At 36.6% G+C, this 12,118-nt stretch overlaps 1 protein-coding gene across 5 annotated transcripts; it reads left to right on the top strand.

Moving 5' to 3' along the window:
• The first annotated feature begins 1,060 nt into the window (after positions 1-1,060).
• On the top strand, positions 1,061-9,433 carry erap1a (endoplasmic reticulum aminopeptidase 1a). Of its 5 annotated transcripts, XM_053475984.1 has the most exons (20): positions 1,089-1,170; positions 1,271-1,295; positions 1,436-1,932; positions 3,560-3,698; positions 3,853-3,987; positions 4,076-4,196; positions 4,548-4,702; positions 4,787-4,900; positions 5,160-5,291; positions 5,375-5,506; positions 5,865-5,948; positions 6,151-6,308; positions 6,391-6,470; positions 6,608-6,791; positions 6,898-7,054; positions 7,799-7,983; positions 8,066-8,227; positions 8,359-8,499; positions 8,907-8,988; positions 9,176-9,433. In XM_053475984.1, the coding sequence occupies exons 3-20, from the start codon at positions 1,481-1,483 to the stop codon at positions 9,323-9,325; spliced, it is 2,763 nt and encodes a 920-aa protein (XP_053331959.1). In that variant the 5' UTR covers positions 1,089-1,170; positions 1,271-1,295; positions 1,436-1,480; the 3' UTR covers positions 9,326-9,433. The 5 variants fall into 5 exon arrangements, with proteins under 5 accessions (XP_053331960.1, XP_053331957.1, XP_053331961.1 ...); XM_053475985.1 differs by lacking the exon at positions 1,271-1,295 and having other exon boundaries at positions 1,061-1,170; XM_053475982.1 differs by having other exon boundaries at positions 1,082-1,295.
• Positions 9,434-12,118: the final 2,685 nt, after the last annotated feature.

The raw sequence follows: 12,118 nt of genomic DNA, 5'->3' as shown, positions 1-12,118 counted from the left end.
GTGAAATCAAAATATTGAGTAAAAGCAATGTTATGAACAGTTATGTGCTGGATTTAATAATGTACTTTAAAATAAGTTACTTGTTCAATGTGCACGAACACCTGCACCTATAAATATTAATTAGAAAAGCTAAACTAAATATTTTCCTGCCATTACGTAATATTTTCATTGCCGATATAACAGCACTGAAGTGGTAAAAGTGAATTTTAACATGCTGGAGTCGTTTTAAGACAAAATCTTCATCTGACCAACTTTTTCGATTTCATCTATGATTGACTCTCTGATTAGCGAACAGGGAGTGTATTTGGCTGACGCCGAAAGAAGTACAACTGAGCGTTAACAAGGCATAAGATACTCAACCTTACAAAAGTTTATTTCTTTGTATTAATAAGTTAGACAGAGAGTTCTGCCGTACAGAAAGACAGACAGACATGTACATGTTACATGGGCTTCAACTTGAAATAGTAGGCTAATATTAGCCTACTGATTAGATTAAAAGCTTATTTTTTTGCTTTAACATTTTAACTAATTCAAAAAACTCTTACAGTCTCTGCTTGGGTGGGTTAAAACATGAACCTGCATCTATGGAATGTTATTAGTCTATTAAATGATATAAAAGTCACGGCGGCTTCTTTCGGCACGAACTCAATTTCCCAGAATCCTCTGCCACCCGTAACCAGTCGCTTTTGATACACATTTCAGTTCCCACAATGCATGTCTACAGTCACATGACACATGAAGCTAGGGGTCGAAACACTGATAAACACAGAAAGTCTCTCTTCCAGCGAAAAATTAAAGCCTGTTGTTTGTTTAACAGCCTCCATGTTTCCTTCTTTTGCTTCTTGCTTTCCCTCCATTGTTAGGTTGACCTTTTTGGGTCGATTTTGGGGTCGTACTTAATAACTGCATACCATTTCCTGTGTACTATTCATTAATTATTCAAGCTATAACTGTTAATTAGTGACTGTGATTTAAGAGGAGTCATTTAATTATTAAGATGTTTACATGTTGGTTTGTTGTTGCTTTAGTCTGTTTGTGCAGTGTTTGAACAGCAGAGGGCGCTGTATTCTGTATTTGTGGTTTTATTTCTACTTCCTAGGATGACCTGGATGTCAGCACTGAGCTGTTCTTTTTTTATTTTTAACATATTATATATAACTTGATGTAAAGGTACGTTTATGTTTAAATAACATTTTTAACATAAGTTAATCTGTAGCAGTTCGTGTTCCTGGTGAAAATTATTTACTTTCGCTTTCGCTTTTAACGGCAGAGCTGTCTGGGGAGTCCGCAGTCAGGTGTGTGTGTGTGTGTGTGTGTGTGTGTGTGTTGTCTCTCATTTCATAAAACAAGCTTTATTCATAAACATTTCATTCAGGTTCGCTCATGTTTTAAGCGTTGGTGCGCATATAAACCCTGTTCTTGCCTTTTCCAGCAGATCTCCACATAAAGCTGGTGTTTTTGCGTTCTCCCGAGAAAAGCCATGCTGCTGCACTTCAGCTCTCTGCTCATTTTAACGTCCCTCGTCCTTCCACTTGATTCCAAGGACTTCGAGAAGAACTCGAGTCCATGGAAACTGAGATTACCAGACACAGTCAAGCCAGTTCACTACGATTTACTAATTCACCCAAACCTGACTTTCCTCAACTTCACTGGAAGTGTTCAGATTCAGCTAGAAGTTCTGCAGGACACCAAGCACATTCTCCTCCACAGCAAGAATCTTCACATTTCCAAAGCAGTTGTTTTGCACTCTGATGGTGCTGATACTCTTCATGTGCACGAGTCTGAGCCCTTGGAGCAGATTGCACTGTCTTCTCAGAACTTTGTGTTTATGAAAGGAGCGCATGTAATCCAACTAGATTTCTCAGCTAACCTGTCCAACAGTTTCCACGGCTTTTATAAAGGCTCATACGCCACACGGCATGGTGAAATCAGGTAGGAATGCATCCTAAATATATAATCGATGGGTTCTATATGTTGTGGTTTGGGATCAGATTGATCTAAGTGATGGTCACAGGGGCACTGGAGATTGCAGCTCTTGGTTTGATGTCCATGTTGCTGTTTTTGCGTGAAGCATCTACAGACCTTCTCATATCCACATGGTTTTCCTTCTAGCACCTACAATCTACAGTTTGCCAAAACTGCCAAAAGGTGGATTGGCTACTCTAAATTGCTGTAGGTGCAAATGAGTGTAAATATGTGTGCACATGATGTCATGTGATAGACTATTGTGGGTGTGTAAATGTGCACTTGTGTCGGTACCTTTATTGCCTGAATCATTTAATATGAATTTAACTTTTCAATATACAGCAATCAGTCGTAACAGTACAACACAAATAGTATGGCCTACTGTATATTGTGTAGTTACCTTTTCCCACCAGGGCATCTATGGCACTAGAACATTCACAGCAGATAATTTGTTCGCTGTAGACTGTGGATCGAGCCTCTATGGATTTCATTTGTCTGTGCAGTGCATCCAGTTGATTCTCAATTAGATTTAGATCTGAGAAAGTTGGCAGCCGAGAGCTCTTTGCTTGGCAGGCAGTGGTCACTGGGTGTTCTGGTGCCTTTCTTTCATGGCCATGATTGACTTATTTTTTTTGCAGGTTTTTAATGTGTTAAAGTTATAGCTGATTGGTGTATGACTTTGTACAAAAAATCCCTGTATATAAGGAGTGGACATAAAAGTAAATACCTTTCTTTGTTCTTTAAAAAAAACTACTATACCTATATTTCTAGGTATCTAGTTGGGAAGTTGTTTAAGAATAGTTATCGCACTTTCTATAGCAAATTCTTTTTTAAATTAGTGGTTTTAAATTATATTTTTAAACACTATGTGCAGTATTTCCTATGGGTGCTGGTGCTGTTACTATTTTTGCACAACTCAAAAGAGTGGGTGTGTGTCTATCATGACATAAAATACTACTGCAACAGGAGTGAACTCAGAGTGTTAGTCCCGGGCCTGAGTTTTGCCCGTTTATGAAATGACATCAAACATGCGTCTGCACAGCATCAGGAATAAACAAAATAAAGCTTTTTAGCTTTGAATTACTTGTACTGTATAAGTATGTATTAGCTTTAGATTAATCAACATACATACAGATGCATGCAGTTTACTGTTTGGAGAAAAGGAAAGAAAAAAAAGAAAGAAAAAAAAATATATATAATATACTAATACATATACATATAATACTTAAACTTATAAACTTGTTCATCTGATTTTTCACACCCCTACAAATTCCATATCGCTGAATTGATATTTTAATTTTTCACTGCAAGTCATGAGCAACATGGTGCCTGGTCCTTTAATTAAAAATAATTAAATTAGTCGAAAGAATCGTACAGCACTAATAAAAAACAAGACTGTGTTCAATCTTATCAGAAGGTGCACTGTATCAGATGTCCTGTACCGAAAGTAATTCAAATGCGTGGTCCATTGACTGGATGTTCAAAACCTTGTGCTAGGCCCCCGCAACCCTAACACAGGATAACTGTTGTAGACAGTGAATAGATAAGTAAAATTAAACTTGAGTTCATACAGTACTTTACCTTTAACTTTCAGAAATTTGGCATCCACTCAGTTTGAGCCTACACATGCTCGCGCTGCTTTTCCCTGCTTTGATGAACCAGCCTTCAAAGCCAACTTTTCTATTCGTATCCGGCGGGAGCCAAGGCATATTTCCATTTCTAACATGCCCAAGGTACAGAGTGCTTCTATTTGTTATTTAATACCAAATTGTCACTTTAATGGATTATATTAATTAACTCTTAAAATATAATTTCTTTCATGGCATACATTTTTCGATAGTATTTGTTACGTGTATGATGCATCAAAGCTGATTTCTTTCTTTTCAGCTCAAAACAGTGACACTTACAGCTGACTTGCTGGAGGATCACTATGATGTGAGTGTGAGGATGAGCACTTATCTAGTGGCCTTCATTGTTTGTGACTTTGTCTCCATCAGTAAGAGAAGTCAGCATGGTGTTCAGGTCTGTTGATAATATTTTTGTTTTTTTATCACTGTTGAGTGGGAATGTTTTGCTCCTTTCCACTAACAGCGACATGTTACTTTTGCAGATATCTGTGTACAGTGTTCCAGGGAAGATTAATCAGGCAGAATATGCTCTCAACACGGCAGTAACACTGCTTGACTTTTATGATGAGTATTTTGGTATCCCATACCCACTTCCCAAACAAGGTGCCTACTTTAAGTCAGTTGGTGATATCCACTGTGACACACTTACTAAGCATGCTTTTTAACAAACTGGTTAATTATGTCTGAAAAGGGAAATCATTACATTGTGCTGTATTCCACTTCCTCGCAGACCAAAATAAATTGTGTTGTTTTAAAAAAATAGACACTGGATGTTTGCACTATGAATCATTTGGGTTGGTGATCATCAGTGTTTTCGTGTGTTTTTACTCTTTTATAACACTTTTCTTCGAAGCAATTTCCCTCTGGGATTAGTAAAGTTTCTTGAATCTTGAATCTTGAATCATCATGTTATTTTTTGTTATTTCTTATAAACTATTGCACTATTTTCTCCAGATCTTGCAGCAATTCCAGATTTTCAGTCCGGTGCTATGGAGAACTGGGGCTTGACCACGTATAGAGAATCTGGGCTCCTTTTTGATCCTGAAAGATCTTCTACCTCTGACAAACTGGGCATCACAAAAGTTATTGCACATGAGCTTGCCCATCAGGTTGCGGGTTTTCGTTTTTCCACATTTTATTTTGAAATGCATCATTCTCTTAGATGTCTAATTATTACCAATTGTTTTCCTCAGTGGTTTGGTAACCTGGTGACGATGCAGTGGTGGAATGACCTGTGGTTAAACGAGGGCTTTGCCAAGTTCATGGAATTTGTATCCACTGACATCACTTATCCTGAGCTGCAAGTGGTAAGGCTATGTAGTTTTATCTCTATATTGTAAACGTTCAAGTAACAGAACATTGCAAGACTTGGCACCTGGACAGCTCTTATGATCATGAGACGGTCCACCTATCATGCATATGTTAGAATTTGTTAAGATTATAAGGCTGGTGATCCAGCCCAATCCTGACCAAGATAAAATGTTTACTGAAAACAAATGAATGAAAAGAATTGTGTTCCATTGGCTTACAATTACTAATGTTTCATTGTTTGTGTATCTGCTTTAGAATGACTACTTCTTTGAGAAGTGTTTCACTGCCATGAGTGTGGATTCTTTAAGCTCGTCGCACCCCATTTCTACCCCTGTGGAAAATCCTGCAGAGATCCGAGAAATGTTTGATGATGTATCCTATCAGAAGGTACAGAACCAGCTGATGTTTTTTATATAAATCTTTAACTTACCTTTCTAAATTACTTTAATCAGCATTTCATATGTTGTCAGGGGGCCTGTGTTTTGAACATGCTGAGAGACTTTCTGAGCCCGGAAGTGTTTAACCTTGGGATTATACGTTATCTGAAGAAACACAGCTACCAGAATACAGTGAGCGCTGATCTCTGGAACAGTCTGACGAATGTAAGTTCGATGGAATAATATTACATTTAGGCAAACTAACAGGGTTTTTTCTAATTTGTACAGTGTACACATTGCACTCCCGACTCTCCCGTGTTCCAGTTTGCAGATTTTGTCACCATAATCTGCCATGTAGCTTCTGCGTGCTAGAGGTTATTTCTGTGACTTAGGTATAGTAACGGTAAAGTAAAGCTGTTAAACTAATATAAATTAAGATGAACTTTGCAGAACTTTTGCAGCCACACAACATTCGAATGAGTTTAATAAAAATCCATTGCAGTAAAGTAGCCACAAAAAAGGGGGTTTGGTTAATTCTGTTTTATTGCTGTTTATATTTGAGTAAAAATCTTTGGCTCTTTAGGTCTGTGACTCAGATGATTTTGACTTTGGGACACGGAACACAGCTGGATTCTGCACTGACAGGAAGTTCAAACCTTCTGCGTCTGTATGTCAATGTGAAAATGCTTTTTTCAAACATATAACAACTTATATACTGTATGTTTTGGACAACCATTAAATTTACTGTATGAGTACAGGAGTTGTATTGTTCTAGCTGCCAGAGGCTTATATCTTTCATAAATTATGTAAGGGATTTCATGAATAATGCACCTCTGGTTCTTACCATGAAATTCTAACTATATGAATAGAAATGGTTTTTGGAAGATGATCTGAATGTGAAGGATATCATGGACACCTGGACACTCCAAGAGGGTTTTCCCATTATCACTGTGGAAGTCAAAGGTCGAGAAGTCAGTCTGAAACAGGAAAGGTACCTTAAAGGGGCAGATAAATCAAATAATTCAAGGTAAGATGTATTTCCTGATTGTTTTTACTGGTTTGTATTATGGTGTGGTGTCATAAATGAATTTATGTTTTACCTTTACAAGCTTCCTTTGGCAAGTACCTTTGACATACATGACCAGTAGCTCCAGCTCTGTCCAGCGTTTTTTGCTGAAAAGTAGAAATGGTATGTACCATATCATCATGCCAAACTGACAGAAAGAAAGAAAGAAATAAAGAAAGAAAGAAAGTGATTTTAATAATTATACCAATTTTTTTTTTTTTTTCTTTCTTCAAAGTTTAACCATGTCATCTTTTCCCCAGATGTATTGTACTTGCCAGCGGAAGTGGAGTGGATCAAATTCAACGTAGACATGAGAGGTTATTATATTGTCCATTATGAAGCTCAGGGCTGGGAGGCTTTGATCAGGCAGCTTCAGCACAATCACACTGTTTTTAGCGGGAATGACCGTGCAAGCCTCATTCATGACATCTTCCAGCTGGTCAAGTGAGAACTACTTTTAATTTCAGTTTTATCATTCCCTTCCAAGCAAGAAAACTATTAATTGAAATGTATTTCAACTGGGCACATATCACAATTTAATTTGTCTTAGAATTGGAAAGGTGCCTCTGGATAAGGCCCTGAGCCTGAGTCTGTACCTGAAGCATGAGACTGAGATCATGCCAGTGACGCAGGGCTTCAGTGAACTTGTTCCTTTTTACAAACTCATGGAAAAGAGAAACATGGCAGCTCTTGAGCACCAGCTGAAGGTGGGATATTTGATTACTACTACAGTACTACTTATCCCGAAACTTCAACCAGTACCCTGTACTAAACTATTACTACATCCACTACCACAACTAATAATTTATTTTTTTACCATGACTACTACTACCACTACTGCTACTATTAGTACTACAAGTACTATAATGCCACTACTACTACTAGCTTGGTAACCCTTATTGGTAAAGACTTTGTTAATGAGATTTTTTGCTAAAAACATTAAAGAAATTTTTGACCAGTCCAGGTGTTCTAGAAAGAGTAAAAAGAAATTAGAAAGAAATTATTTTTTAATCTTCATAGTAGTTTGTTTGACAAAATTAAAATAAAAAAAATTTACGTCAATTAGTAATTTTTTTTGAGACAGTGAACTTAGTTCTAAATTGAAAAAAATTGTGAACTATAAACATGAACTGGTTTATTTTAATGTGTGAGAACTGAAAATTAAGCTAGCTCCTGTGAAGTTTGAACTTGCACACATCGGACTACTACCACTACTACAACCACCAGGATTTATAGTATTACTATATCTGCCACACACCATTATATTATTATTATTATTATTATTATTATTATTAATTGTTATATTATCAAACCTAATACAATTTTCTTACCTGTAAAAATAAAATACCATATTAACATTTTAAAGTAAGGCATTATATTAAAAGGGAAAATATGGAATATTAAATACTGTTAAATAACTATTAAAGCTAGTGCTGTCCTTCTGTTTAAAGGCATTCTTAGTGAACATGTTCCAGGGACTCATTGACACGCAGACATGGAGTGATGAGGGCACAGCATCAGAAAGGATCTTGCGGAATTATTTGCTACTCTTTGCTTGTGTGCGCCGTTACCCGCCCTGTGTTAGCACTGCCCAGGATCTTTTCCTCAAGTGGAAGGAGTCAGGTGGCACCTTGAGGTCAGTGTTAGTTTCTTTACCAACAACATGCGCTGTTGATCCATGTGTATAGTCTCTTTAGCCTTATACTATGTAACTGCAGGTTGCCTGCTGACATCCGCTTGGTTGTGTACACTGAGGGTGCTCGCACAGAAAAAGGTTGGGACTTCCTTATGGAAAAGTACCGTTACACAATGTATCCTTCAGAGAAGAGTCAGATTAAAGCAGCCCTGTCCTACAGCCCACTGGCTCACAAGCTAGAGTGGTTGGTGCAACTCTGAATTCTCTCAAGTGCAAATCAAAACACTCATTGAAACAGATATCACATTTTAACAATGATTATAGCAGCACCCCAGTCAATAAAGTTGTCTTTTTCCTTTTTCTCTTTAACCCCAGGCTAATGGAGAAGGGTCTAGAAGGAGATATTCTGAAGACCCATGACCTGCCATCGCTTGTTATTAGTGTCAGTAAAAACCCAAATGCATATAAACTAGCCTGGAACTTTCTGAGAGCCAACTGGCAAGTACTGGTTAAGAAGTGAGTATAAACCTTTTTGAGTATGGACCACTCAAAAAATGACAATATAGGATGTTAGTTAAAATAGACTGAATTATTCATTCATTAATTTTAAGTCTACTTTATCCTGGTCTATGTGACTATGGATCCTGAGTATACCCCGGAAACAGTGGTTACAAAGTGGGAATACATCCTGGAATACATGCTTCATTTACACACTATAAGAACAATTTAGTATAGGCAGTGACATAATTTGGGGAGGTAGGAGGAAACCAGAGAACCCAGAGGAAACCCTTTTAGACAAAGTAATGTAAATCTCTTTGTTTATATTTGAAAACAGAACAGTCATAGGGTAGAATCTGTTTTATCTTCCCCGTAGTTCTTCAGCTATACAGAGTAAATGTTTTCTTTTTTTTTTTTTCTTTCAGATTTGATCTTGGTTCCTCTTCAATCTCACGTATGGTTGTTGGAGTAACCAATCAGTACTCAACCAAGGAGATGCACGAAGAGGTACATGTATTTCCTGCACTATTATTGCCAACACATTTAAAGTTGATGCAGCTGGCTGCTGGAAAATCATGAATCATGAATGTTTAAATAGTTGAAAATGTATGCAGTATTTTCAAATTGCAATAATGTTTGCAATATTTCCATTTTTTATTTTCCATTATTATAATTACTTATATAATTTTTTCAGGTACGATCTTTCTTCAGTTCACTGCATGTAGACATGGGTTCAGGACTGCGTAGCATCCAGCAGGCTCTGGAAAACATCGAGGAGAATATCCGCTGGATGGATAAAAATATTCCTCTTCTTAAAAACTGGCTAAACAGCCACAGTGTATGAGTGAAGCCATGGAGCTGCACTTAGCATTCTTGTTCTGGCTTATGATGTGTGTGTGTGTGTGTGTGTGTGTGTGTGTGTGTGTGTGTGTGTGTGTGTGTGTGTGTGTGTGTGTGTGTGTGTGTGTGTGTGTGAATAAGTAAAATGAAAGAACATTGAGCACTCCCATGCATTTAATCAAACAAATCTATGGATCTTGAAAAAAAAAAAGTGTTTTAACTTTATTGAAGTTAAATTTATGCAGCATGGTGGTGTAATGGTTAGCACTGTCGCCTTGTACCTCCAGGGTCCGGGTTCAATTCCCAGCCAGGTTCGATTCAGACATCCCTGTGTGCATGAAGTTTGCATGTTCTCCTCGTGCTTTGTGGGTTTCCTACAGGTAGTCCGGTTTCCTTCCACAGTCCAAAAACCTGCAGATTAGGCTAACTGGCATTCCAAAATTGCCTGTATTGTGTGAGTGTATGTGTGACCTGCGACGGATTGGCACCCTGTCCAGAGTATACCCCGTCTCGTGCCCTAAGCCTCCTGGGATAGGCTCCAGGCCCCCCGCGACCCTGAATACAGGATAAAGCGATATAGAAGATGAGAGTGAGTAAGCCAGGTATCACTCAAATGTTAGGTGGCATGTAAATATTAGATATTATGTCATTAAATGCCTTTTGATATGATCAGCTGTTTTTTATTAAATGCTGCAAAATTAAAATTATGCAGTTCTTTTAAAATAAAATGTGAAATAATCCATCTTCAGTAACATTTTCTTGGTCAGGCTCCTAGTCAATCCAGAGCATGTCTCAGAAGTATTGGGATTTCTTGGTCATACATTTATTAAAGTGTGTGAAAAAATTCAAATTCCTTCCACATTTACAAAAAGATTATTAGTATCTTTTTGTTGATAAATGCCAGTCACCTGTAATTTACCCAGGACATAGGTAGCACAGATAAATTGTATTTAACGACATCCACAAAAATCTATTGAAGAGTTGTTTTTTTTCAAACCGATGTCCAGAAACAGCCAGAGGTCTCTGATTAATACAAAGATGTTACAGCTCACCAGTTTCAGAAATACTTAGACCAACCCGTGTGGCACCAACAACAATGCCACGTTCAAGATAGTGATGTACAGAAACAGCCAGGGGTCTCTGATTAGTTGTTCTAATGATGTTACAGTGGTGATTTTTTTTTTTATTATTTCCTTCTTCTTTTTAAGTCACTTGAATTTATTAAGGTTAACAAAAACTCAGTAACTAAAAAATAAGTAGGCTTTTAAGTACTTGAATAAAAATTATTATTTTAATAAAGTCTTTAATTTAAAAAAATCTCTAGGGCACCAATAAATAGTTATACACATTGAATAAAATTATCCAATTTTAAGAAAGTTTAATGAGCTCAACCACTATAGTGTGTTTAACTTAAGATGAACTACACTTTTGCCCTAATTGTATTTTTTTTTCTTTCTTTAATTTATGGCTTTGTTTTTAATTGATTTCTTTTCATTTATGAACATGAAGTGATCTAAATTTTTGTGTGCAACTTCAATAAATAAAATACATTTGTAAAGTTTGTTTAAATTCTAAAAACCAGAGACTCAACATTGCATGCTTTACTATGTTGTGGGATGGCGTTCTCTCTCTCTCGAGGAGTCAATTAAGCTACTAGTCTATTGTTATTTACAAATCACTTCTTGGTAACTTACCAAGGTACCTTTGCAAATTTATTTCTCAAATCCACTCATCTAATTAGGCTTTCTTCCTTAGCTCCAAATACTTATAGCTTACAGAGTAGCTTACAGAGGGTTATTCAAGTCTTGTGTCATTACCAAGGATTTGAAAGTAGTCAATTTTTATGACGTCTCTTGGTGAATGTACTTGTAATCCTACATTTAATCTACATTTTATCTACATTTTAAGAGTGCTGTGAGAAACCCTTTATTTGTATACCCATTTGTTTTACTGTATGTGTGCGATTGCATTATGTTTATATGATTTGATATGGCTTAAGTTGATTTACACTCACCAGTCATTTTATCGTTCAGAACCACGTTATCCTGTAGACTTAATGCAATGAACTTGGTCAATACTTAGGTAGGCTGTGGCATTTAAACGATGCTTTCCCACACCGTTACCACCAAAAGTTGATACAAGGCAGTGTGGTGCTTTCATGTTATTTACACCAAATCCTGACCTGAAATTGAGACGCATTAGGCCAGGCAACATTTTCCCCATCTTCAATTGTCCAATTTTAGTGAGCATTCTAATTGTAGCCTTAGTTTCCTGTTAATGGCTGAAAGAGGGGTACACAGAGTGGTCATAGTGTCCCTTTTTTTTTAGACCATTCTCTGTAAACCCTAGAGGGGACACCATTTTGGCCAATATCTCTCTCAAAAAAACATAATATATGAGAAATCAACACCAAGAGATTGGAAGACACCAATGATGGACTTTTTAATAACCTTTTGCAATATAAAAATTCTATAAAATACTATTTGTTTACAGAAAACACAAAAAAGTGACTAATAGAATCAGAAACCTGAGATTTGTATATTTACAGATACAAACAAGTTTAAAAAGCAATAAATGCAACATTATACAATTACAGTCCCATTAAACATACAAAGCATGCGTTCTTAATAACCAACTAAGTTTTTAAAGAATTACCATTTTCACCCCAAAACAAACAAAGGTAATTTGGTATAAATAAGTTAATAGAAGAGGTTGGCACTCTCATGTTACAAATAAAAAGCTAATACATTACTAAAATTCTTCAAATGTTGCACACAGACAAAAGCTACATTTATAA

This window comes from Clarias gariepinus, chromosome 17 (genome assembly GCF_024256425.1).
Source record: "Clarias gariepinus isolate MV-2021 ecotype Netherlands chromosome 17, CGAR_prim_01v2, whole genome shotgun sequence".
In the NCBI taxonomy this organism is placed as follows: Eukaryota; Metazoa; Chordata; class Actinopteri; order Siluriformes; family Clariidae; genus Clarias; species Clarias gariepinus.
The sequence above is the reverse complement of the archived record's forward strand: the minus strand, read 5'-3'. Positions and strand labels throughout refer to the sequence as shown.

What these genes read in the sequence shown, in the direction of transcription:
- erap1a (XM_053475985.1), top strand. Translation starts at nt 1,481, where the DNA reads ATGCTGCTGCACTTCAGCTCTCTGCTCATTTTAACGTCCCTCGTCCTT. An exon ending in ATGATGTATCCTATCAGAAG is followed by an intron (nt 5,292 to 5,374) that starts GTACAGAACCAG and finishes ATATGTTGTCAG; the next exon opens with GGGGCCTGTGTTTTGAACAT. An exon ending in TGGCAAGTACTGGTTAAGAA is followed by an intron (nt 8,500 to 8,906) that starts GTGAGTATAAAC and finishes TTTTTCTTTCAG; the next exon opens with ATTTGATCTTGGTTCCTCTT.